A 27169-nucleotide genomic window follows, 5' to 3' on the forward strand; every position below is an offset into this window, starting at 1 on the left:
TTCTCCATCCAATCACCAGAACAGTTAAACTCTCACGAGAAGTTTGTCTAAATTTTGACTGATGAAGGTTCGTCTGCTCCCTTTTTGATTATTGAATTGCATTTGCCTCCTCTTCTTCCACCCCCAATCAGTTTACCCAAGTATCATCTCTGTCAAGATAACATGTACAGTTTCTTGAATTCTGACCTTTGGGTAGCAGCACTAAACTTGCCCATCTTTGCTGTATTGCTTCTCTCTGTTCATGGTAAGAGGAAGTCTGCTGTGCTATTCTGATTTGTGCATTGAAATGCTAGAAATGAAAATGCAGATGATAACCTATACGTTACCTTCTTTTCACCAGGAAACCATACAACTTACTGCAAGTAATCCCTTGACCTTTCACTTAGGATGATGACTTGTGTACTTGCCTGAAACTTAAAGTATTTTTTGGATGCCTTACTTGAGTAGGGAGTCTACATAAAACTATTTACCCCTAATCATGAAGTTTAAAAGGTGTAGTAGATAACTGTTTTAACCATCCTCCTTTCAGCTGTGTTAAATATGTACATTATATTTTAGTGTTAGGATTATTTGCTTGCTCACTAAAATTGTCTGTAGCTTATATAAAGTTGAACCTCCTTGTGGAGGCTTGCCAAGCAGGGACATGAAATGGTACTTACAGCAAGCGTTAACTTGGTGTTGCCTTTCATTCTGCAGCCCATCCCAGGAACTTTGTCTTCAGTCTTCAAATTAAGATGAGGATGAGGAGGAAAGGAACTGAAAATTGCTGGTTGTTAGCATCCAGAATATAGGAGTACTGAATTCCTCAGGTTTACTTACTTATTAACTAATCCTTCTGTATTGATATGACTGCCTGCTTTTCTGCCATTACAAGTCTTTGTTTTGGGACTTGCAGCCTAATATCAAGAAGAAAGTATTCTTCCCTTCCAGCAAGCCACGTGACTTCATGCAAGCACAGAGATTGATCTTGATTTCTAATTTCTCTAAGTGTGGACAAGGAAGCAACACTGAAGTAGCAAGCAAACCTCTTTCTTTCAAAAACCTTTCCAGAAATCTTTGCAGAGCTGTTTCTGGGGATGAATGGCCTGGGCTGCTGGAGGGACAGCTAGGGAGTTTTGTGTTTGGGAGATGCCTAGCCTTCTGAAGTCTAAGAGAATTTTAGATGTTGCTTTGTGGCAAGGAAGCCTGACTCTTTTCTTAATTTTGTCTGGTTTTGGCAAGTAGCTTTTTTTTTTTTCTTAGCTTATCTTTTGGCCAACGTATTTATATTTTTTGGCAGAAATAACATTTGATTTATCTAAAGAACAACCAGTGTGTATAATAAGACAGTCTGTTTTTAATAAATTATTCCACGTGTGTGGAGTGCAGTCTGGAAGCACTGAGAGCTGTGTTCTGGCAATTCTTCTTGTATACTGTGTTGGGGTATCCAAATGTGGCACTCATTGTCCTCAGTAGCCACAGTTTTAATATATTGCTTTTCTGAATGCTTTATTCTGCAGCTGACAACCTTGGCAGCTAATGGTCTTTCCCCGTGTGCTCAGAGCCCCCAAATTATTATCAAACTCAAATTTTGGAAGCAACCCCTACTATCTTACATGGCAGAGGCTTGCCTGTGAAAGGCTGGACTATTTGAAGGTAGGAGAGCTGTACAAAGAAGCAGGAGTTGCCTGAACAGCGAATGGTTTGCAGACCTGATTCCTAACTCCGTGGTTAGCTAAAGATTTATGTAACTCTATAAACATCATATTATACAATTAAGCTTCCAAACAGGGTGCTCAAATGCTCTGAACATTTGAGAAAGTGTATGCCAAACAACAAAAAAAAAACCTCTTGCATACTTTTAAAACAGCATATGCTCAGCTGCATTTAATCTGTTTTTTGTGTTCAGAGGTTTGTAGAAAGGTATATTGGTGGAAGGATATGTGGAGATCCTTAATCAATTTTCATGTCTGTTGCTGTACAGAGATGCATTTTAAACAGTATCTCCCCCCCTTCCTTTTTCTTTATGTTCTACCTACTCTTTTAACGTTATAAAGTCTAAAGTGGTTGTGTTGACACAGAAGAGTAGATGCAGTTCTTGTGCAGTCAGAATTCCATTTCTAGGTAGGAACTGCATACCGCTGGATGATTTTTAAGCTCAGTGCATTCTTTGTTGATATTTTGTTAATCTAGCTTAATGGTCACTGTACTCATTTTTCCTCTTTAACTGCTAGATTTTTTCAGGATGAGAACACTGCTGCCTACAAAGCCTTGGTTCCATTAACAGCACTGAATATCAGAGCACTGTCTTGCTAGCTTCTCCTCTGATGACCCCTCATTAACCTTGCCTAAAAGGCTTGCAAAGCCTTTCTCATATGCTGCACAAATGCACACAGAAGAACGTTTGTCTGTTCTGTATGCTACTTCTTCCTTTGAATAATAGGCTAGGAGCCGCAGTAACTTCCCCCCAAATTTCAGACATTTGGAAAGCTTGACAAAATGCTGCTTGGTGTAACCTCAGCAGAGCTGGATATTTCACCTTGGTTGTGATTCAGTTTATCTGTAATTCAACAATGCTTTGAAAGCTGACATGACTGTACATTGTCAGAGCACATCACTTGAAGAAGAATTTCCTACTAATTTGCCTGGTGTTTTCTAGCACATCTCTCCTAGATAAAATCTAGACAGTGCTGCTCTAGAGTAGCTTTAAAAAAAACATACAAAACCCCAAACCAACCAAAGCCCACTACCTGTGCGAGCAATGCAACAATGCAGAATTTCTGGATCTAGTGGCATGACGTGCAGAAAGCTAGCAAAACCTGTCTGTAGTAGGTAAAGTGCTCAGTCTTTTTCCTCTGTTGGGTATCTTCCTCATACTGTGGAAGAGGGAGCAGCTCTTTGAGTTCCTTAGCAGAGTACAATTAACTTTTAAGATGTATAGCATGAGCAGAGAGTAGATCTAGTTGCTGCCATGTGGAGTATTTCTCTTGTTGTCCACTTGCTTGATCTCTTGTGCCCATGTGCTGGAGAGCAGCGTGGTGTGTCTTTAGTGCTTACCTGTGTCCATTGAAGGCCCACTGAGTGTGTCGGTTCTTTCTGTAATACAGAGTATGTTTGCTCATAGTTTACATAACAGGTACAGTTGCTTTCACTGACTTCTGAAACTCAGTATTTGACCCGCAGTTCTGGATGTCGACTGCCTACCGTACTAGTGTGTTGAAACATTTTTCTTTTGAATTGCTGAATTGTCCTATAATCTAGCTCAGGCCGCTTCAGTACTCTTCAGTGTCAGCAAAAATGGATGTTGGGGCAAGACAGAGGGCGAGACCCTTACTTGAGCTTGCTGTGAGCAGAGCAGGGTCGGCTGGCCGGAGCGGAGCATGGTGCCTCCCGAAGGCAGCTTCAGGTGGCTGAGGCATGCTGCGTGCCTGGCAGCATGGTGTGTTGTGCAGGTAAGTGCCCTTTCTTCTCACCCTGTTTCTGCAACAGTGCTGGGACGTTCTGAAGGAAGTTGGTATATGAGCAACCCCGCTGAAATTTAAGATTAATTTAGATGTCAGAAATGTATTTCCTTTCCTCGTTCAGAAGGATGCTGAACAGATATTGAGCTTTGGCTGAAAAAAGTCACTGAGGGAATATAGAGAACTTTTGCTGATGTGCCTCACTTTCTGTGGCTTGGCAAACCAGCTAATCTATGTGGGGGAGTGTTTAGTTCTGTGTCTGTTTTTCTCTCTTCATTTATATAAGGTACCTAGGCACAGGGATAGAAAGCAGGTAGTTACAGTTCTAAGTCACGCTCCTCCAGATGAAATACCTGGTTTATCACGAATGGCCAAGATTCCTGTCTTATGTAGAATAATGTAAGTACCTCTGATAGCTGTTTCCTGACCAAAAGAAGTCAGAGGGAAGTACGTGGATAAATGAAAACTGCCGAGGAAAGGTTATTGAATGGTATTGAGCCAGACAATTGTTTCACTTAGTGCCTCTCTCTATTCAGGCCCCTGGCACTGCAGAGCCGTGGGTCACGTGCAGGGAAGCCTTGCTGTTTGTCCTGGCTTGTCAAAACAATTTAATGTAGGTGGAAAGGAATGAATGAAATGAACAGAGTGGGCTTGATGCATCTGTTTCAGTTTGTTCGAAGGGCAGCCCAGTGATTGGGATGTGGCACTTGAGTCCTTTGGGGAAGCTATCGGTTCAGGAAGAACAACGCTGCCCAATTTATAGGATAGTTAAGTCCATTTTAGGAAGCAAGCTCTCCTCGAGTTTGACAGCTTGTATATTTTTAAATATTTGTGCTATATCGGCTCAGCACATGCTATAACTGAGATGCGAGAATGTGATTTGCTAATGCCTAGGCTTAGGGGTTTGTCTTCTCTGCCTGGGGTTGCTTCATTATATGGTAAAAAAGGAATGACTGAGGGAGGAGGGAGGGTGTCCTTTTTTTTTATTTTTAGTTGAAATTCCAAAACAAATTGGTCTTTGAAGGATAGAATATCAAGCCATATATTATTAGCTGTTCTTAAAGTGTTTTCTTCTTTATAAATTTATTTCTCAGACTTAAGAAAAGCATCTTATGCCTTTTTTGTTTTGTTTCTGGCTATTAAAAATAAAAATGTAAGTTAAAACATCAAAACTGTTTACCCAATCTTATGCTTTGTGATACTGAAATGTCAAATTGTGAAATCTGTTTTTGCTTCTGGATGGAAGAAGCAAATAGATGCTGCTATGATCTTTCTATAAAACTATTTAGACCTCAAGCTGCAGGGAAAAAGGGTGCGGAGGTTATAGATCTTATTTGATTCACCTTTAATACTATTTAATCAAAGGTAATAGCTTGCTTTAAATGATACACAATGATGCTTTTTACTGTTTCATTAGAGGTGGAGATGTGCAACAGCCACCCTTGCCCCACTGCCTTCCTTTTGCTTAGACTGTACGCTATTTGCAGCTTGCATTGGAAGGTAGTGCAAGTATAACCACCAGTCTGTGTATACAGATTAGTTTTGTTGGTATAATTGTACATGAGGTCTAGTATTTTCTTGATTGCTAGTTTTCTTGCTTTTTCAGGTACATTCACTGTTTTCTGCTACCTAGCTGTTCCTTTAGGGAAAGAAATAGAAATACGTGTCATGGATGAGTGTAAGATCCAAGGAAACGAGGGTAGTTAAAGGCAGTATGCATTGCTAGTCTTATGAAACAGGTGGCCTCTCTGTCCTTTTCTTACAGCTCTGTTTAGTGTTAACTTTTGCTGTTGCAGTGCACTACTGAAAGGTGTGATGTTCCCTTGGTTGCAAAAACATAGCTGTTTGCTCTGGGTGGGATTTGTGTTTGTTTGCCTGTGTTTGTGTCCCAACTTGTCTGAGTTCATTAGTGCACTATGACTTTCAAAGAAGTGTTGAATTAGTATATTGTTATTGTCTGGATTTTTTTCTTCTATTAACGCCAGCACTGAAGTGTTGAGTGTCTGCTTTAAACGTCACAGATATGTTTGCAGGAACACGATGCTACCATTAATGTGACCAGAAAGAGAAATGACTCAAAATATGCGTGCCCATTAGGAGTCTGTTCATTGATAAGAGTGATTAGCACTTGTTAGTTTCTATTTGGGGCCAGTAGTACAGTGCTAGGGAAGACTGAATGAGGCCCTTAAGGGAGATCAGGCGTACGCAGGTTTAGATGAGAACTTAATGTCAAGTGTGGGCTAAAATTGGTTAGTAATGTTTGGGGTAGGTAACATGCACAAAAATGCACAAAATAAAGGAAACTTATCCAAATGTACATCTACAGTCTAGTTTTTGGACAAACATAAATGCAAATATTCATATTATATAGCTAAAATTAAGTAATATAAAAAAGTAATTGGTGCAGCCTTTTTTTAATAATTTATAAATAGTAATTAGTCTTAACAGCTATACACTGGTTTTAAAACGTGAAGTATATGGATAAAGTGCAGAGGCTGAGAACACTTTGCTTCATTTCTCTTGCAAAAATTATTATTTTTTTGTAATTTTATGTTCTAAGTATTGAGTTTCTTAAGGCATGTGCATATGATCTGTTGATTGAAGTACCTGTAGCAGCTCATTGCTTTTCTGCATCACAGCTGCTTGTAACAGTCGGGATGAAATTGGTCTTGGACAGAATTTGTGCTGCTGCTTATTGTAAAGAAAGGAAAACTATTAGCGGTATAAGGCAGCATTCCTTCCATATTTAAAAAAAAAAAAGAAAAGAAAAAAAACCAGCACAATCTCATCAGATGTGAATATTTAAGTATTTGCTTAGTGTTTCTGCAAACACGATCTAGCAAAACTTATGCGTGCGCAAGGTTGCTTTCTTTAGGAGCGAGGGGAAGTGGTAGTGCTAATTTCTGCAGAGGGGAAGTGGTAGCGTTAATTTCTGCAGAGAAAAATAGTTTCAGGATTGAAAGCTCCTGATACCTATTAGTTAAATTTGTGACATGAATTTGGCATCTTCCTAAAAAAAACCCAACACATAAATATATGTGATTGACAGTTATAAGCACTGATAAGCTACTGATCTCTGAAATAATTGCAAACCTATTGTCAAACTTTCACCTGGAAGACTATTACACTCCTGAAAACTGGAGCTTCGTCTGGAAATAAAGTAGGCTGTCCATGCCCACAGATACTCTGTGGGCCTCTTAGAAAATGTTGATAATTTAAGTGACTAGAGGATGGTTTAGATATTAACATGGCTGAATCTTATTGAGAAAACACATTAACTGTTAACAAAGGAAAAGGAATTACAGCCTGGTGGACAATAGAAGGTTGTGAGCAGTATGAGTAAACCCTGCATGCTTATACTGCCTTCTAATTGAAAAGGAAATCTGAAATGGAGTGACTTAAAATTATTGCCCATATTTGACAAAGGTCACTAGTTATTCGTAAATAACCGGTAGAAATGCTGATTGTAAAATTCTTGTCTTTAAGTGTATCCTGAGACGTTTTGAATACTGCATATGGATCCAATTCATGTCAGTTGATCAGGCTGGCTGGTGTGACTATGCATTGGTAAACTGACAAAACTGAAAGATGTAAGGAGGCTTTTTCTCCTCCTTTTGAGACTTGCAACTTGTTCTGGAAATAGCTGGTCAGACTCCTGAAGATATTGGATAGCCATTTGTTGGTAGATAATACAGTAATATTGTCCAGGAATGCTTTTTCATGGTTCGTCTCTGGCCAAAAGCTTGCTGTCTCTCCAATGTGAATTATGTCCTTGTTTTCCTTGATGCTAGATTACAGGAAACTTGCTCAATCATGAGGTCATACTTTTAATCTAAGAAAATCTAACCCAAATCCATTTGTCTACTGTAAGTGCATGCCATATGTTAGGTTTGTTGCCCTACTCTCTTCATGGAGAGTTAATACAATCTGTTACCAGTGGTCTGGATTCTGTACACAAAGGAATAACTTTATATATATATATAAATCTGTGAAATGTGCCTCAAATGATTCTGTTTTGCCTGTCCTTGAATACTTGAATGTTTTAGGACGTTATGTTCCCCTTCTACCTCAAGTCAGACAACCTCTTTGGAGTGTGGGAGGGAAACAGGAAGAGGAGAAAATTCCCAGCCTCCCTAGTCTTAACCTCTGAGAGCAATCAGACTGTAAGGAAAATTATGATTTAAACAAGCAATAATAGAATGTCTTCCAAATAAAGTATTTAAGGGTAACTGCGAGCAAAATGGCATTTAAAAGATGCTGATGCTTGTTCATTGCTTGTACATAATTGTTCTTCAGATTGTTGCTTTTCTAAGCAATAAAGCAAAGCTTTCTTTTCTTTTTCATTAGGATCGGAAACTGTCCAAGTCAGAACGACAAAGATTTAAAGAGGAAGCTGGGATGCTAAAAGGGCTTCAGCATCCCAATATTGTCAGGTTCTATGATTCCTGGGAGTCTACAGTCAAAGGAAAAAAATGTATTGTTCTTGTGACGGAACTCATGACATCTGGAACGTTGAAAACGTAAGTAAATTCAACCGTCTCAAAGCATATGATAAACATTAGCACAAAATTAGAGCACTAGATGATAATTCAGAATAGAAAAGAACAAAGCCCTTTTAGCAAGAACTGGACTTCTGTAGGGAAATTCTTGTTTAAGAAGAGTCTTAGTACTGCAGGGTACAATGGATTATTCTTTAGGTTAGCAAAATTGTCAGATTCTTCTTTGTGATATCCTAGTAAGCACATGCAGGAGAACTCTAAGATTTTGTGGTCTCATAAAGAGAATTTTTACTTTTCAGACCTTTTCCCTTTCCTGTCAAGCTGACTTCTGTTTGGCGTGAGGCTTTGGATGTAAAAAGAAACAAAACCCAAAACACCCTTTTTATTTAGTTGAAACTTCATGAAGTAGTACCTGAGAAAAACCTGAAAGTATTTGCAATTTTGCCATGTGAAGTAGTTGGGTGAAGCTAGATCTGTCTTTAAGTCAGAGTTAGACACCAGCAAATCAAACCGTTGTGAGGTCCCTCTAGTGGCGTGTAAAGCTTGGAGGGAGTTAAACAGAAATCATGCCTTTGTCTTGCACTGTACGATCTTGCAAAGATGTGAGCTTGTTCAGAAGCATCCAGTTGTCATAACTCTACTGGAATTAAAATTGCCAGGATTTGAAATTCATATATTGTGGGTCATTGTCTTAATTTGTTGCCCATTTAAGTCTTGGAGAGTCATTCAGATCCTAAATATGTGAGCAGACTGTAGGAGCTGGAAACAATTTGCAGTCTGTTTGGTTAAAATAGCCTGTGAACTCTTTTTTTTTTTTGTGATGCTTATTGATAGCTGCAAACGGACATGCTTAAAGCAGGAAAAAATGCTCTTGGGAGTCTGGACTGTAACTATATGGAAGTGTTTGTCTCTTGAAATAGTGCTGGAGGTTTAAAGATGTTACAACTTTTTCTTTATCCATATGTTTGGGAATGGCTTTTGTTTTTCTAAAGGTTGTTTAAAGTATTTCAGATAAAGTAATAGATCAATTGCTCTATGTCCTGTACTTAAAGCAGTATAAAGGTTTTACAGCTCTGTACAGGTGCTTCTATTTACAGTTATCTATTTTCATGGTAGTGTATGTAGTGTTGAATGTAACTTTCTTTTCTCCCTTTCTTACCCTTTTCTTTCCCTCACAAATGTAATGTTTGGATTGTCTTGTTGTGTAGTAGCATAAGCAACATAAGACAGTAATAACAGACAGCCATAAGATAATGTTTTGATGGGAAGAAATACTTTAGATTTGCTGGCCTTGGGATTATTTTGTACTCTGAATAATGAAGGTCTTTTTATTTTATCCGGAAAAAAATATTTTTCTTTTTAATTGCTATCTTTTAAACTGTAGACTTTCATTTTTTTTCACCATTGTGTACTTTGTTATATTTTAGTTTATTCTTGTCCACTTCACTTAAGACCTGACAGGTAAATTGTATGAGAAATTTCTGAAACACCAAAGTTAATATCATTGAGTATTTCACTTACCTGTGTCATATTCCTGGTTTTGTACTGCGCACTTGTTTTAGCATGTGAAATTTGACTAAATATAACTTCCATATATTTTCAGTATGTCTGTATTATCTGCTTTTCATGTAAATGATATCTTCCTCATTTTGAGACTAGGGACATAGCCATCATTGCCACTTTGTTTAAAAAAAACTAATGAACAGACTCAAGTCTCAACCTCTAGTCTTGTTTCCTGAGGACACTGTAGTATGTGCTTCTGATCTACTTAAAAAGAAAGTGTTAATTATCTGATAGGATACATGCCTTTGTAACTATTTCTGCTAACTTAGTAGGGTTTCCTCTAGCTCCTGGAGATGAGATGCTGTGATAGGTCACGAGCCTTCCTGCTTTAAAAAAAAAAGAAAAGATTGAGACAGCCAAACTCTAGTTCCTGTTTTTCTCTGTTCATTGTAGTTAGCTATTAGGATTGTTCTGTGCTCAGATCAAATACCTGTCTTTAATGGACTACTACCCTGTAAAATAGCCAAGAATGACATTAAGTAAGAGCAAGTTCAGTTGAGGGTCACCAAGATGGTCAGGGGCTGGAGTGCCTACGGTGTGAGGAGGGGCTGAGAATACCAGGCATCTTCAGCCTGAAGATGGGGAGCCTTTGGGGGAGACCTAGAAGCAGTCTTCCAGTGCCTCTGAAGAAGTCAGAGGCTCTTTCCCTTAGTGCATGGCGGGAGGATTAGAGAGAACAGGCATACATTGAAACAGGAGAGGTTCAGACTGGGTATAAGGAGAAAATCCTTTACACTGAGGACAGTAAGGCCGTGGAGTAGGTTACCCCAAGAGGCTGTGCGACCTCCATCCTTGGAGACTCTCAAGACCTGACTGGATATAACCCAAATTAACCTGATTGACTTCGCGCTGACCCTGCATGGAAAGGGAGCTTAGACCAGACACCTCCCGAGGTCTCTCCTAAACTGATTTATCATATGATGTTAGGAAAACTGAAAACATACTGGCTAATATGGCTGTCCGTGTACTTTTAAGTATTTATACATTTCCAGTTTGAAATGCTTTCTGCCTTAAGTGACATGAGCCTTAGTTCATGACAGTGTTATGGAAAAATTATAGCAACACTGCAGGATGCTGGGTGATGGTTGGACCCAGGTCTTTTAACAGTGAGAAGCTGGCAGTAGGCTAGCATATTTGAAACCAAGAATGTAATTAGGGATTCCAGATGCTGAACTGAAGTGCCCCTACCATGTGATCTTTGGAACAGGCTCAAGAGAGATGAATGAGGATTGTGTCAATAGCAAGAATTCAAGTGGTAGCTGATGTGATCCAGGACCTCCTTCAGCTTGTCTCCTTCCTTGGCTTGGCTTTTCCCCGTTCGTCTTTACATTCTGTTTTGAGACTCCTTCTGGAACAAGGTCCTGATTGCTTTTACAGTTCTGTTTTCACAGCAGAATTATTGCTCGCAACTTGCTTTCCAGATCTCCCTTTGAACCAGAGAAGTTAAAGTAAAAGGGATTTATATATCGAATTTTTATGTTGGCATTGATTCAAGTAATTTTATCAAGATTTATACTCCTGATTAAGTGGATAGGCAGAAGAGACTGAACACTGCCACAGAATAATTGAACCTTACTTGGTTTTAAGAATATATCTGCTGAATTCCATCCTGGTCATAGAATTTACCACCAGTCTTGTGGCAGTGTAAAACTGGTCAGACTTAACTGAGTAACATTGGCTACATAAGAATAAAGTTATTGCTGTATGCAGCATACTATTTCAGCAGCTCCTTCTCTAAATGTATTTCAGCCCGTACTTTTTAAAAAGGAGAAAGAAAAGAACTCTTCACTTTAAACTCTTCTACCTGGAGAGGGATAGTGAGAATACACAGCTGGAAAACACTTGAATACTGTCATAGGTTATTCACTGTGTGGCATCTAATTTGTTGAAGTCGAGGAGTAGGATAAGATCACGCTCTTCTGTCACAAGGATTGGAAAAGATTTTTTGACTCTTCTGACATGGATTTTGGAAAGCAGCAATGTTAGAACAGTTAAGGCTGTTAGAACAGTTAAGGTATGCTGACATTATGTACAAACTCCCATCAATTCTTTGGCGTAACATTTTAAAAGATTTTTTCTCACGTTCATATTTGTCCATAGTTTTGAAATAGCAACTGGTCAGATTCAGGTGATCACATCTCATGTGGGATAACATCAGGGAGGTGATCTCTGAGAAATTCTGATTTGCTTAGCCACTCAGCAAGTAAATTTGAAGTAGATTTAAAGCGTAATCTGGAGTCCTTGATCAAAAAGTTTGGACTAATATTGATAACTGAGCTATAATGACTTCATAGTTCTTACGCAGTTTGCAACAGCTCAGTACTTCTTGTTCTTTGTTAGCATCTTTGGCTCCACTGCCCCTGCCCCCTGTTTCATCAAGGAAAAGGTTATAACTATTTATAGTGGTTAAGTGGTAAGTGGTTACGGGATGAAAAGTAGGGGGAAATAATCCTCTTAAATAAGTAGATAAGGGAGGTGTAATACAGAAGTTTTTAACTCTTCGTTGGGGAAGCAGTGCCTTGAGATTTAGCAAACTAAGTGTCTAATTATCTTAAGATTGACTTTGTGTGCAGAGGAATTATTAGCTATATATCAAGTATTTTGCTTTTATCTTTCAGCACTATAGTCTCCTGGTTAGAAGGAATTGGGTAGAAATTCTCAATATGGCAGTTTATGCTTTAGGAGGGGGGTGCATCTTCAGCTCTTCAAATTGTGAAATTCACTGGTAGTTTTTAAAATAGAAGGTGAAGCTGAAATTTCTGAATCTCTCTAATTACTGCTTTTTCACTTCAGAGCATCAAATGGTACAGCGTAATCTGCTACTTGGTAGCAGAACTTGATTTTGAAAGACAATGGGTTGACGTTGGAACCTGTTTAATGTACTGTTATTTTTCACTAGGTATTTGAAAAGATTTAAAGTGATGAAAATCAAAGTACTACGAAGCTGGTGCCGTCAGATACTGAAAGGCTTACAATTTCTACACACACGCACTCCTCCCATTATTCATAGAGACTTAAAATGTGACAACATCTTCATTACTGGCCCCACTGGATCAGTCAAGATTGGAGACCTTGGTCTGGCAACCCTGAAGCGAGCTTCTTTTGCCAAAAGTGTGATAGGTAAGCCTCTACTGTTTTGAAGGCTGGTGAGCCAGTCTACGTACTTGGGAACTTGAATCTTAAGAGCTTTCCTTAAAAATATGGTTTCAAAGGTACATGGTCAAAGCCTGAAGATGTGCAGGCTGGGTTTCCCGTCTGTTGAGATCATTTGCTGTTCCTGGTGATATTACATGTTGAAATGCTGGTTGCGTTTTTTGATTTTTTTTTATGTTAACATTAAGTATTTCAGTCTAGATTTACTGCCTTGCCCAACAATTTCTTGCAACGCTGTTGATAAAACCTCTCTTAACTATAAATCTCACCTTTAGTGTGCCTCTTCAAGAAATGTCCAAATGGATTTTGGTGACCAAACAACATTGATATTTAGTCTAGCATTAATTTGTATGACTAATATTTTTGATTGTCACCAGGTGTTAATATTAAATCTCGTACATTTTGTGAGTCATAAAAAACTAAGATGTATCAAAAAAATAAAAATATTGCAAATTGTGGTATAATGTCTTACTCAGGAGGTCCCCAGACTATGGAAGGGGGTGCACTGGGGAAGTGTAGTCCTGTACTTGGTTTGTTCTTAAGTATCCCCTAATGACCTTTTTTTTTGAGAAATAAACTATTGGGTTGATAGAACTAGGATGACCTTTTCTGTGAATTCTTCAAAGAATTGGTTTTATCAGCTTTGTTCTTGTAGTTGGGTGAGTAGGCTGCAGGGAATTAAGTTGCTTTTATTCCTAGTATTTAAGCTTGCTAAAATGCAATATTGCTCAACAGTCCTGTTCTAGATTCCCAGATGGGATTAATGATATATACCTGTAAACTATTTTGCAAGGAGTCACTGAAATATTTCCTGCTTCTTAACCAGGTCATAGTATTAGTAGGAATGAAAAATATCCAATACCAAAAAAAAAAATGATTTTCTTAAACATACTCTTATCATTAGAAAATTACAGCTTTGTATCTTGCTGTTAATAGCTAGCCTTTGGATAAGTGGCTACAACTGCATTCTCTTTTCTGATTTCATGTGGTGAAAAGGAGCAATGTGGTTGTTGAAGGATTTGTAAACTGTCTTGAATCTGGTGTCTGCAGGAAATACTTCTGTACTGAAATTTACAACAAGCAAACTTGCATCTCTGGCTTAAAGTAAATCTGATCATGCAGTGCAATCCTTTGGACTGCAAAGAGGGTGCAGTGATGCTTCCCTGAGCAAAAATTTTCTTCAAACTCTTTAAATGGGACTTGTTGAATCTCACGCTCTATGCCTGTAACTCAATCTCTCTGTATTTCTAAGTATTTTTGACTGTAGGATGTTCCTCACTAATGCCTGTATCTGCAGTAGGCCTATAAATATACTGCAGGTGGGAAGGTAAGTATATGAAGAAGAGGGCTCTGGTGAGTGGCCTTTGCAGAAAAATTACTTTTTATCCTTTTTCATGAAGAATTATGTTTTAACGACAGAGTTTTTCATTGCAAGGCCTTTCCTGAACTATTCTGCCTGAAAAAAATAGGTGGAGAGCACTAGGTCAGAGACTAGCTGTGGGCTCCTACCAGTACTACTTCTTTTGCAGCAGAGGGCAGTCAGGTAATTCTTGAAAACAGGTTTAATGTGCCTCCTTTTTTACAGGGAGAAAAGGTAAGTGTCTTAACTCTCCTTAGTATTTGGTTTGCAGCCTATGGCTAGTCTGACTGTTTTCCCCTCTTCTTATCCCCCTTCCCTCCATTTGATGCCTGATCCAGTCTGTTTTGATTCTTACACTAACATGCATAAAACAAGAATCACATCAGCCCTTTCATGCCATTCTTATTCCATAAAGACCTTGCAATGGAAGACTCACAAAGTATGTTGATGGAACAGAGTGACTAAGGGTTTCCTCCCTCTTCTTTTTGCCTCCACTTTCTCTTGTCTCACAGGTCTGCCCAACTGCTTCCTCCTGCGGTGAGTAACGCCAGCAGCCTCTGCTCGCTTTGAGACATTTAGAGTCTGAATCGTTCTTTTAATTTAAGGTACCCCAGAGTTCATGGCCCCCGAGATGTATGAGGAGAAATATGATGAATCCGTTGATGTATATGCTTTTGGGATGTGTATGCTAGAGATGGCAACGTCTGAGTATCCTTATTCTGAGTGCCAAAATGCTGCGCAGATCTACCGTCGAGTGACCAGCGTAAGTTCCTCCCCGCTACTGATTCTAAAGCTATGGCAGCTAGCAAGGGAGTACAAATGGTTGATCAGAAACCTGTAAAATATGTGAATGGAAATAAAATTTTGTATGTGTTGATACTCCTTCAGTATATTAGAAGGAATAGCTTGGGATTTAATAACAATGACAACAAATACCCAGCGACAACAACAAGAAAACACATTAGAATAACATTATTTTCTAAGCCACTGAAGGGTTGGGGGTAGTATTTCAGTCCTGAAAATCAGTTGGCAGCTTTGTTCTCTAAAATAAAGCTGGTTCACAAATTCAGAGCACTTTACTGTAGCAGCCTGCCAAGACAAATCATAAATTGTTACTTACAATGATTTTAAGTTTACTGAATACCAGATGGCTCTTAGCTACTGTGTCAGGTGCACTTCTCATAATTATGCAGTGGAAATACTTAATCAATAGCAGGAAGATATTTCACTCTGAAAAGTGCTGGTAAATGCGGTAGTAGTGTTACTAATGAAACCACGTAATGGTGAAAAGGTGACCAAGAGCTGAATTTCTCCCATTTGACTAGACTAAGTAGAACCTACAGACCTTGAACATACAAAGCAGACTAATGTTAGAAATTCTGAGAGTGGTTGTAGCTGATTTACTACAGCTGGTCTCTAAAACAGTACCATGAGAAGTACAGCAGCATAGTAAAACTAACTGCATACATTCAGCCTTCTAATCTAAGCATTCAGAAAGAACATAGTGAGGTGGCCATTTGGAGAAGCAAGAACTTGCACTGTTTTTTTCAGAGTATCTGTGCACACATACAGAGGGAGAAAATGACTTTCACTAGTCTACAAATTGAGGAAAGAGTTACTCCTGTTAATCTTTTGGCATGTATTATCTTTGAGAAGTTTAGGATTTAATAACAAATGACTTGCTGAGGTCTGGAAAAATGCTTATTCCTGATACCTCACAGTATAAAAGGCAGATATAATTGCTGACTGCAGACGGGGAGAAAGGGCCTTCATGGTAGAAGCAATAAATTCTGGAGGAAGGCTTGGTGAAATAAAACGTGATTTCTTGCTTGAAGGGGAATGTGGGAGAGGCACAGGAGGAGGAAGAGAAAAAATAGGTGTTTTTTTGAAGAGGTGTTAAGAGTATGTTTTATTTATATATATATGTATATTTTTTGGTATGTTGGTGAATTAACTGTAATCTTCTAAATCAAGAGGAACAAGGGTAAAATCTAGTGGTTAACTATGCATATTCTGATGTGTAAGCTATCTGGATCAGTGAAAGAAAACAAAGTAGCTTAGCAAAACAGTTTTAGTGGTATCTTCTAGTATGCTTAGGTTTGTATATTGACCAGAGCCAAAGAAACAATTTCAGTATGGATGGGTACTTTATATCAAACAGGTATCTGATGCAGCTGCCCTTCCATTCCTTAAAGTGTGCTAGGGACTGGGCTATGGTGAGAATAATCAGCTTTTGGGACAGTCCCAGGCTTGGAAGTCCCCAGGTCTGTCATTTCCCTGGTCTGTGAAGTACTTAGCAATTGGAAAGTCTTGTAGGGGGTTGTAGCAGACGCATTATATAGAGACTTACTGGATTTCTACTTACCACTTCTTTCTTGCACCTATGACAAACCTGATACTTCTTTCTCCCCACTGTTTTTGGTTGACTGTTGAACTTCTAAGTGGACGAGAAACATTGAATGGTAATTTTTTGGTCTGTCCTAATACATTTTTTACTCTTCTCTGCTGTTGGTGGTTCACAGATTGAATTTCATTGATTTTATTTCCTGCTGTTTCATCTACTGCTTGATATCTCTAAAATGCATTTTTATATGAAAGAAAAGATTTACTTGATTTCAGAAGGAGTAAAGGACAAGAAAATAAAATGAAATGTACGTTTCTCTGCTTCTAGGCAGAGAATGAAAGGCTGTGTATTTTGGTATCTTTGGGTTTGTTGTTCTTTGCATTACAGTCACAAAGCAGTCTATTTAAAAACAAACAAAAAGAGCAAAACCCAAAACAAACACTTGAATTAGCATTCAAGGAATACTTTCAATGAAGAAACAATGATATTATCTAGAAATGAAGCATAAACCTGTCTTAAATGACAATGGAGAATTCAGTGGTCCTTCCATAACACAGGCAGCACAAGCATGTTATGAAAGTGAAATAAAATACTCTTTGTATTTTTTGCCAATGTGAAAAGAGCCGTACAGTTTTCTACCCTTGTCCTCTGCTCATTGTAGAAGAAAATAAGATTTTCTTACTCGCATTTTGAAGGATACTTCAGGAATTTTGCCAGTATCTGTAGTTGTGGTTGAGGGGTGAACCAGCAGATAAATTCAGCGCTTAGAAGGACAGTGTGTGAACCATCAATAACAGAATGGATTGGGAAAACTTCCTGTAGGAATGCATTCAAAGGTACTTACCAGAACATTTCCTTTTAACTTAGGTTAGAAGGTGATTGTGGTTTGTGGTAGATGGTTAGCACGTCCAATTCAAACCTCTAGTTTGCTGCTTTTCTAGGAATGTTTAGGACTGTCGAGGTAGGAGCTGTAGTTCTGTTTGTGCCTTAAAGGGAAGGATTATTTTACCTAGATGCATACACAAAGACCAGAGGGAAAGATGGTGATGGTTTGTCATTGAAAGATCATGAAAAAAGATCATAAAAGATCATAAAAAGATCATAAACAGTGAAACTCCAAAGGCAGTAAGATCAAAACGTACAGCCACTGAGTGCAGGAGATAAGTATTTAAATTGTTTGATTTCCCTCCACCCTTTTGCAGGAACTGTTGGCCTTGGTAAAAAGCACAGTTGCTGTGTTAGCTTAGACCCTAGCTATTGCTTAGGAGAGAAACCTGTAAAGGGTGTCTTAATGCCCATGGTGTCCTGTCAGCTCTGGACTTGGTACTACCAGCTTACGTTCTTCTCTCCTGTTTCGTCTGTACGTTGGTCTCTCTTCTAGAATGGCCTTCAGCTGCGTTGCTTTCTGACCTTATTCCTTTTGTGATTAGGATGGCTCTAGCTGATGCATGATACTGCAGCATTGGCTTGAGGCATTTGCCAAGATTGCTCAGAATATTTGGGTGTTCTACCTCTTCTGTTCAGGGTCTTCTCTTTTTTTTTTTTGTTTGTTTTTTTTTGTTTTTCTGTTCTGGGAGCAGTTTTCTGATGAAGTAATGTAGTTAGGTAAGCAGAGATGTAGATATCAAATCTAAAGGCTGAAGTTTGTCTTTTTGGTGAGACTTATTGGCCCAGCTGATTATTGTTGCTTTGCATCATGTACAACAGCAGTGCTGCACAAGTCTGTCATTTTGCAGGATGTCTATCTTGTCTATGTGCTCATTGAGAAATTCCTATTTTTCCTTAATAAAGGAGTGCTGGGGTGAAGTTCCTGAATTTTCCCTGGCATGGAAAACAGTTGTTAAACTGGTTTTCTGGCTCGACTTTGTTTAGAAGAATTCTTCTTTTAGTAGAAGAATCTGAGTAAAAGCCCAGTTTAAAAAAAAAAAAACAAAACAAAAACACAAAAATAAAAAAAAAAAGCAAACAAACAAAAAAACCACCACAACTGTCTGCAAGTTATAGGGGCCAAGGTGTTATGTTGCTTTACAGTTCTGGTAAAGCAGTCAGGGGGAGTTTAACACAAAGTATTTACCTCTGGTTGTATTTGCACGCTCTACCACATTCAGTCCAGACCTTATCACTAGCAGTTTCTTTAGAATAGAAAATACCTGCATGTATTCTCGCTCAGGTATAAGAGTCTAGCCTCCCTCTATTTTCATCAGAACATAATGTTACAATTCTGTCTCCACAAAAAGCATATATTCCGCTTTGAAGCTATCCTCTACCGTTCTTTGGAAATGGCTCTAAATAAATGAGTAGTTAGTACTTAAAGAAGTTACGATTTCTGGGATTTTTATCTTATTAAAAAAAATAATAATCTGTGGTTTAATCAGTAAGTCTCTTCAGCTGGGACTGAATGCACCCAGTGGGCACTTATTGCTGTCTACATGACCTCAGAAAAAACACACCTAAGCCTTTACTTGGAAAGTAAGCTACCTATTAATTAAAGCTACCCATTAAGGTAGTGTCGTCTGCTCCTGTGATTTTTTTGCCCCTGCCCAGTTGTGCAGTCACAGCTGTGTCAAACTGTATGATGCAGTACTAGGTTATGCAGTGCCCCCCACCTTTTTTTTGCAAGTCTGAACCATATCAAGCAATACAGGCAGTTCAATACAAAATGTGATCATGGTACTTAATTGTCACGTAATTATTTATACAAAAAAAAAAGTGAAATAAGATCTTGGTAAAATTTGGGAAGATTTTCATGTCTGACACTGTTCTCTCAACTGGTATTCTTTCTTTGACCTGTTTCATGCATATTTCAATTATTTTGTCACAAGAACATATTTGAAACGGGCTATACGTGTATTTAAATGAAAATGGATATTTATAGAACAGACATCTTAAGTATGATTTCTTAATTTAGTCTTTGGGAAGCAACGCAGTGAAGGCATAACTGCATAGGTTCAGCTGCTTTGTCTCAGCCTCTGGTGTGACATGTAACCCATGCAGTTGCTTGAAAAGCTAGTTTGTTTTTTTTTTTGTTGTTTTTTTTTAGGCTTACATTTGCTCTCTACTCACAGATGCAGTACAGACCTTGGTTACTTCTGTTCTCTGTTTCCTGTAAGCTTTCTTTTTGTAGCACAGAGATTATTTTTCCAAGTGCATAGAGGTACTGGTTGCTCCATCTCTAATACTTGTATATCTAAATCAAATTTTCTAGATGATTGACTAGTCCCAGGATGAGTAAAATGACAGTTAATGGGGTTTATTATGCAGATTCATCTCATTCTTGCATGACTGTCACTAACATAAATCCAAACATGTTAATTCCAAAAAAAGTTAAGACCATCCTTGGTTTTAAATGTACTAATCATCTAACGTGAGTGTGAGCAGAACATTTTTTTTGCCCCCTCCCGTTATATAAACTTACCTTTTAAATTTTCCTGATAGTCTTGTTCTCTATACTTAATTTTCTTCACGCTTACTTGGACAAAGTGAAGTTTTAGACTTGTCCTTGCCTTCATCAAAAGTCCAGTCTCTTCTCTAAACAAATATCTGCCTTCTGAGCCTTAGGATGAGGAGAAAAAAACATTTTGCATTTTGACTTAAGAAAACAAAGCAAAACACAAAATGTTCTGTACTGAAATGTTCCACAGAATGGGCACAGCTTTTTTTCATCTCTGTTGTACAGAGCTTAAAAAAGGCCTGAGGGAACAAGGTACATAATGAGTAACCAGACCAGGCAGTGTCTAACTGGTTTAAAAGCTGTAATTTCCCTAGCTTGTGGGAACTGAAGCTTACTGGTTAGAGTGAAGGTCATTCTCTTGGCTAGAAACCAGTCACTTATGAAGTGCTGCAGCTTGGGCAATTGAGATTAAATTAATTTATTCTTTAGTGACTTAAAAGTTAGACATCATAATTGCCTAACTTAATCAACTAAATTCTTTATTTTCCTTAGAGATGAAATGGGCAAGTCATCCTACCTCTGTCTTCTTTTTTGTTCCCTTAAGACATCCAAGGCAGCAAATATAACTGCTTAACCTTTAGACTGGTGATTAGTTTTACTTGTCTAATGAATATTGATGAATATCCTATTTTACTTTCTAGAAGTAATGTGAGATTTGTTAAGTGTACATAAAGCTCTGTTCCTTTACCTTGAATAACTTGGTTTCTTGGCCTCATTCATATACATAGAGACACCCTTCCTACCAAGTTTTCAATGGGGAATAAGCATTGATAAGGAATGTTGGAAAAGCAGGGAAAGGGTACCCTCTAATAAAGCAAGTAGTCTTTTGTTAAAGCACATACTGAAAATCCCTGAGCCTCCAACCAAGCACAGGAAACATAGTAAGAAAGAGAAAATTATTGTAATTGTGTTGACTGAAAGAAGAAAATTCAGGCACTTAAGTATCAAATGGGGAAAAAAAAAAAGCACACCAGGTGTAATTCCTCAGTATCACACTAAATGAATTAAATAATGAATTAAATGTGGCTGGATGGCCACAGCCAGAGAGAGACCTGCAGTCAGTGTCTCTGTGTCCAGTTGGAGGCCAGTGACTAGTGGTGCCCTTCAGGTGTCCATCTTGGGACCAGTACTGTTCAGTATCTTTATCAACAACATAGACAGTGGGATCGAGTACACCCTCAGCAAGTCTGCAGAGGACACCAAGCTGAGTGGTGCAGTTGATACAACAGAAGGAAGGAATGCCATCCAAAAGGACTTGGACAAGCTAGAAAAATGGGCCCATGTGAGCTTAATGAGGTTCACAAGGCCAAGTGCAAGGTGCTGCACCTGGGTCAGGACAACCTGTACAAGAGGACAGGTTGGGAGAGGAACTCACTGAGAGCAGCCCTGCAGAGTAGGACTTGGGGGTTCTGGTGGATCAAAAGCTCAACATGAGCCAGCAGTGCGTGCTTGCAGCCCAGGAGGCCGGCTGTATCAACAGAGATGCATCAACATCTGTGATACGATACTATGATTAAAGAGTATGTAAGCTTCTGCTGCTTGTATTCTGTAGCCGTTCAGCTCTGTTGCAAGCATTTTAAACAGCATTTCTTTAAGAATGTGGAATCTTCCTGAGTGAAAGTACAGTCACTGACTCATCAGTTCAGAAATACATAACCTTAAAAATGGAAGGGGGACAAAATAGGAGTACTAGGTCTCAAAGCATTAATATCTTAAGAAGTTTTGTCTTAGTTAAGTCCCTCTTTTTAGAGAAATAACAATGATCTAAGTAAGAAACAACAGGAAGCAGCTAGAACACTGCAATTAACATGCTACACAGTTTACAAAGCTAGGTTATATATCTGAAGTTAGAAGGAAAAAGACTCATTCAACTGAATTCCTTTCTAAAAGTAGATCACTTTTATGAGTTCGTCTTAAGAGGCATTTGTACTATTCAGCATCAAAAGCTTCTAGATTACAGCTAAAACTGTTATGTCAATATTGGTATTTAAAAAAAAAATTTAGTCGAAGTGAAAGGGGATTTTTCTTACTTTGATCATTGTTGAGCTTGGGATCTGTCTTAAATTATGTATGATTTTAAAATGATCAGGAACTGAAATGGGGGAGGATATGAGCTGAGGTGCAGAAAATCAAGATCTAATACATTTTTTCGATGTGAAATTCAAAAATTTGGTTATATTGCAGACTTCTTAAACGTGTTTTTATAAGCCTACATTAGCCCATGGTATATTGAGTAAACAATGTATATATATATAAAAAAAACAAAACACAACAACAAACCAACCACAAAACCAACCCACTTCAATATCTCTAAAGGATCTGGCCTTGTTAAATTGTGATGCTAATATCTAATATTATCCTGTACAGACATTTATATAGCTCTTACATTAACTGTGGTTAATTTACTTTAGCAAAAGATGGGAAGGTGACTCTCTTCTTAAGAACAGAGAAGTGGTCAGTGTTTGAAAATGCCTGGCTTTGCAGTGTTAGGAGAACCATTAATGAATCACCGAAGTCGCACACTAAGGATTTCCATGGGGAGACTGATAGCTTGATGGTTTTTTGTCAGCACTAGTCAAAAGTACTGACATTAACAACGGATGGGCTGCTATTTCTTGTCCTAACAACTGTGCTGCTATAGTTGCACTTGGGTAGAAATGTGTTGACTTCAGGAAAGTTTTAGTCTTGCAGAAGCTCACAGTGGCAATGAGTTTAAAAAAAAAAAGTTATTTTGAGATGTTATGTGATTCATAGGCCAGAACTCCACTAAAATTGTATGGAAACCCTATATAGGTCTCTACAAATTACTCCGAGCTGTTCCCAAAACAGGCAATAACATGTGAGCATATATGCCTATTTGAATGCTTTGTTTTGTTCCCATATTAGAACAGTAAAAGCTACCAAAACTGAATGAAAATTTGCAGGTAGTTTATTCTCAAAAGCAGAGAATCATAGAATTGTCTAGGTTGGAAAAGACCTTAAAGATCATCAAGTCCAGCTATCAACCTGACCTACTGTCCCATCACTAAAACACGCCCCTAAGTGCCACATTCACATCTCAAATACCTCCAGTGATGGTGATGCCTCCACTTCTCTGGGCAGCCTATTCCAATGCCTGACCACCCTCTCTGTGAAGAAATTCTTCCTATGTCCAATTTAAATCTTCCCTGGTGCAACTTGAGACCATTTCCTTGCATCCTATCACTTCTCACCTGTGAAGAGAGACAAGACACCCTCCTTGTTACAGCCTCCTTTCAGGTAGTTGTAAAGAGCAATGAGGTCTCCCCTCAAGTCTCCTCTTCTCCAGACTGAACAGCCCCAATTCTGGGGGGCTCAGCCATTTCTCTGTTCCCTTCACCAGCTTCAGTGCTCTTCTCTGTACGTGCTCGAGCAACTCACTATCCTTCTTGTAGTGAGGGGCCAAGACTGAACATAGTATTCAAGGTGGAGCCTCACCAGTGCTGTGTACAAGGGGATGATCTCTTCCCTAGTCTTCCTGCCTACACTGTTTTTGATGAGAGAAACACCAAGCTTGAAAGTGTGTATGAGAAACTCCATTGCTTATTGTGCGTAATGTTTTTATGCTAAAGGGAAAAAAGACTCTTGCTTTTCTCTATAGTGAAGGTGTTTTGCGGCTTCCTAACACTGAGCTTGTGACTTTTGAAGGTAAATACCTTTCAGATGATTCTACCTTACCACCTATTACCATCATAATTCTCCGAGTAGCAGGGATACTTTTTAGGACCCTCCTCTGAAACTGAATCTTTTGGTACACAAATAGAAGTCCCTCGCTCATATTCTAATAAGTCAGAAAATAAAAGGGATAGTGAGATAGTGACTTTTGGTCTGAATTGTGCACTATTTTTGGAATTTGCAACATTATCCTAGGCCTTTTAGTAGTTATCTTCTAAGCGGTTGTTCTGGCAGTGAATATGTTTTTATGCCCCATGGAAAAGATTCAATGTTGGATTGTTCTTTTTAATTCAATTCCAAGTCCGCTGGACCTTATCTGTGGCTTTAGAATTATTAGTGCTGTACTTAAATTCTAAAATGAGTGCTACATGATGTTTTTCTGTCAGAATGATAGCTAATTAAAGCAGAGAATGCAACTAATATAATGTGATTTTTCAAAAATATATTTTCCATACTGAAAATAGAAGAAAGACATTTTTGTTTTTGATATTGTGTCACTGTGGCATTTCTATATTTATAGCACTGAGATGTGTGTCTAGGCATGTCCCCATTTTTTTTGAAAGCCGTTTCCAAGCTAAAATCCCAGCAAAACGATGGCTCATTTAGCTAGCTCAAGATGTGCACCACTGCATGTTCTTGTTCAGATAACAAAGGCAGTACTCCTGCTTCTGAGTGTCAAGTTTAACAACTGTGTGATAAATTAAGCTGATCTTACCTTTATAGTCCTGTGGAAGAATAAAAACTGCCAAGTTAGTTCCCAGTCTGCTTGTGCAGTCACTGTCGTTTTGGAAGAACTTCTATCCTTATCACGTGTGTTTCTAAACAAGGCCCTTTCCACCATTACATGCAGCTATATCATAATGGTTTGACAGCTATACATGAAGAAATTGTGTTCTGCCTTTTGATTACTAAATTTCCTATTCTAGAGATTGTGTGATTTCTTCTATTCATTGGAGAAGGTTGCTGCAGTTACGAGAGGTGCTGTGATTAGTTCATCTACTTCTTACCTAAAACTATCCATTCAACTAGTCAGTCATAAGGGATTCAGATTCTTAAGACTTTTGAAATAGGTTGATGTTCTTACCTGGAGGTTCTGTTGTGAGAACTTGCATGTCTAAAAAACCTAACACCCCTTGTGTGCTGGTCTAGGTAATTAGTCAATGTGGTAATTGTAAGGCATGATGTATATCTAGCATAGTATAAATGACAATTCAATATTACCACAAATACAGTGTTTTTTACATTGTTACAGCCTTTTACTTGGGAGTGCTGGAAAAGAAAACAACCAATGATTTCTCTAAAGAGTTAAGACTAGTGCTAGTTCAGTTTCTTAAATTAGATTTGGTGATGGGATGGATTTTAAGTACGTGGCGTTGTAAGGCTTTTAACACTAAATTCTCTGGCTTTGAATAAAACAAACAGTATTGAGGTGCTGGCAAAGCAGTTGGATGAGCAGGCAGTGTAATTGTCCTGCAGCTTGTGGGCTTGGAGGTCAGTTGTAGAATATGGATGTGGAGATGACAGCAAGATGTGATAGCTAGTCAGACAAGGAACATGTATTTATTCTTTTTACCAAAGATTCTCGTACAAATAACTAGATACTTCTCTTAAGCAACTTCACAACTCAAAGAATAAACAGTTAGTATGGGTAGAATGGTTATATTGCAAATGTATCTTGGCATATAACAACTTCAATCATGTATGTATGGGATGTTTTTACTGTCAAGTATATGACTATATATGACTAGCCTTTTGTTTTTATTAACATCTCAAATTGTTTGAGAGTACATGGTACATTGAAGACAAAATAGTTTCCAAACTGATCAGTCAGGTTGTGGCAAGCAGGCCTGTATAAATACCGCATTGCCTCTACTATCTTCATAACTGAGTGTGAAATCTGGACATACACGGTTATCTGTTGCAAGTTTGAAGACTGCTGATTTTGAGAAATTTAAGAATCATGGGACTTAGATTACTTGCATGCCAGTATGATGAGGGGAGAGGGGTGTGAATGTCGTATCTCCAGCTTCTGCAGTCTGAAGACACTGGTTGAGCTATTTCAGTGGTGTAGAGCTTTCTTAAATAGTTGAGGGAAATTCTGGTCTGGCTGGTGGTAGATTAGGCAAGTTCAAAAGGTATCAGGTTCAAAATGTGCAGTCATTGCTTTTCTTCAGAACAGGGCAAAACTGTCCCAAGACAATGGTCTAAGTAGAGGCTTGTGAGCTGACTAGCTCATTGAAAGCCTTCGTCTGCTTCTATTGCTTGTACTGCAGTACTACTGTTTACTCTGTTAGGATATTGATCTTGTGCAGAGCTTATTCTGCAGGATTTACTGATTTCATTCCTGACAGAATTATCAATTGTCCAGAATTAATTACTATGGAAATACTGAAATCAGAGAAGCTCAATTTTCACTTCTGTTAAATGTGCTGCATCATTTTAATTTTTTCTGAACTCTACTGTATCTTGTTCTTTTTAACAAGAACAATAAAATGCAGCTTCTGTAGGCAACCTGTATCTCTTCTGAACCGAGTAAATGCTGAGTGAGGTCTTTTCATAATAGATAGGCAGATATTCAGTTGAACTGGGATAAGAATTATGATATAGATGTACTCTGTGTGAGTTAAGGAAAGAAATCTGAAAGATTGTTTCTAGATGATAGAACAGTATTGGGATGAGGGATTAGATGTGGAAAAGGGGGTGAAATAGTTAAACTTGTAGGTTTTGAGGGCTGGGTGAGTAACTAATAGCCAGTGGTGACCTTTAGAAGATCATAGGGTAAAGCAATTTAAATGCCATATATACTGTTGCCTGAGGGCTTCTGTGAGACTATGGGAAGGAGGTAGGATCCCTGGCTTGTTTTCCACTGGAATCATATGCTCTGTCAAGTTTCCTTGAATTAATGGGTTGTGGCAGCCTGGATCTGGCTCAAACTAGCATGGTAACAACTTAGCTAAAAAGAAAATATAGAGACTTTTAATTACTTTGTTTTTGAGATTTGACTTTGCTGCTGATTCTATTAGCCTCTGGACTGCAGAGTTTGAACATTTTGTTTGAGAAGATTAATCAGTTACGGTAGAATTCCTCTCAAGCTCTGCAGTTAAAGTACTTTTGCAAAGAGCCAAGCAAACATCATGGTTAGACTGGGACAGGTACACTGTGTTCATATTAAAAGCTGAAACACTTCAAATATTCTTCACATCTCATGTGGTGCGCCCCAGAAAAGTGCAGCCTTAATGTGTTGAATGTTAGGTGCTGATCCTGGGAAGTAGATTGGCTTTGACTGTACAAAACCCGCTGTCATTGGGTTTGAGTGCCACTGTAACAATGACAAACAAATTATAAACACTGGCAAGTGAAATTCTGATGTGCTTTATTGAAGATAGCAGTAAGCACTGTTAAAACTGAGGTGATAATCAATAGTTAGTTGATGTGAGTGTGTAAGTGTCTAGCTAAGCAGTTGGAAGGCCACTCAACATAGCAGTATGTTTTAGGACCTCTTTTCCCTTGATATCTCTAACGTTTCACTGCAGCTGGTGGAGGGGATTTCTAAAATGCCCAGCGAAGGATGAAAAGGTGTTGCTTTGCAACATTGGTGTTGTGTGATATAACAATATTTGTATAACTTTGGTATACTTGGGGAACTAAGTCTGCTGTTTTGTGGGT

The 27169-nt window shown here is 38.4% G+C and overlaps 1 protein-coding gene across 15 annotated transcripts in view; it reads left to right on the plus strand.

Moving 5' to 3' along the window:
• Positions 1-27169, plus strand: part of WNK1 (WNK lysine deficient protein kinase 1) — a 103515-nt gene that overhangs the window by 25392 nt on the left and 50954 nt on the right. For 14 of the 15 annotated variants that reach the window (XM_080575998.1, XM_080576007.1, XM_080576006.1 and 11 more), the window contains exons 2-4: positions 7788-7960; positions 12402-12622; positions 14621-14778. In XM_080575998.1, coding sequence (XP_080432124.1) covers positions 7788-7960; positions 12402-12622; positions 14621-14778 — 552 coding nt within the window. Of the gene's footprint in view, positions 1-7787; positions 7961-12401; positions 12623-14527; positions 14779-27169 lie in introns of those variants that run through there. The other variant, XM_080576002.1, reaches the window with a different exon arrangement.

Source organism: Anser brachyrhynchus, assembly GCF_964034855.1.
Source record: "Anser brachyrhynchus genome assembly, chromosome: 1".
Lineage (NCBI taxonomy): Eukaryota > Metazoa > Chordata > Aves > Anseriformes > Anatidae > Anser > Anser brachyrhynchus.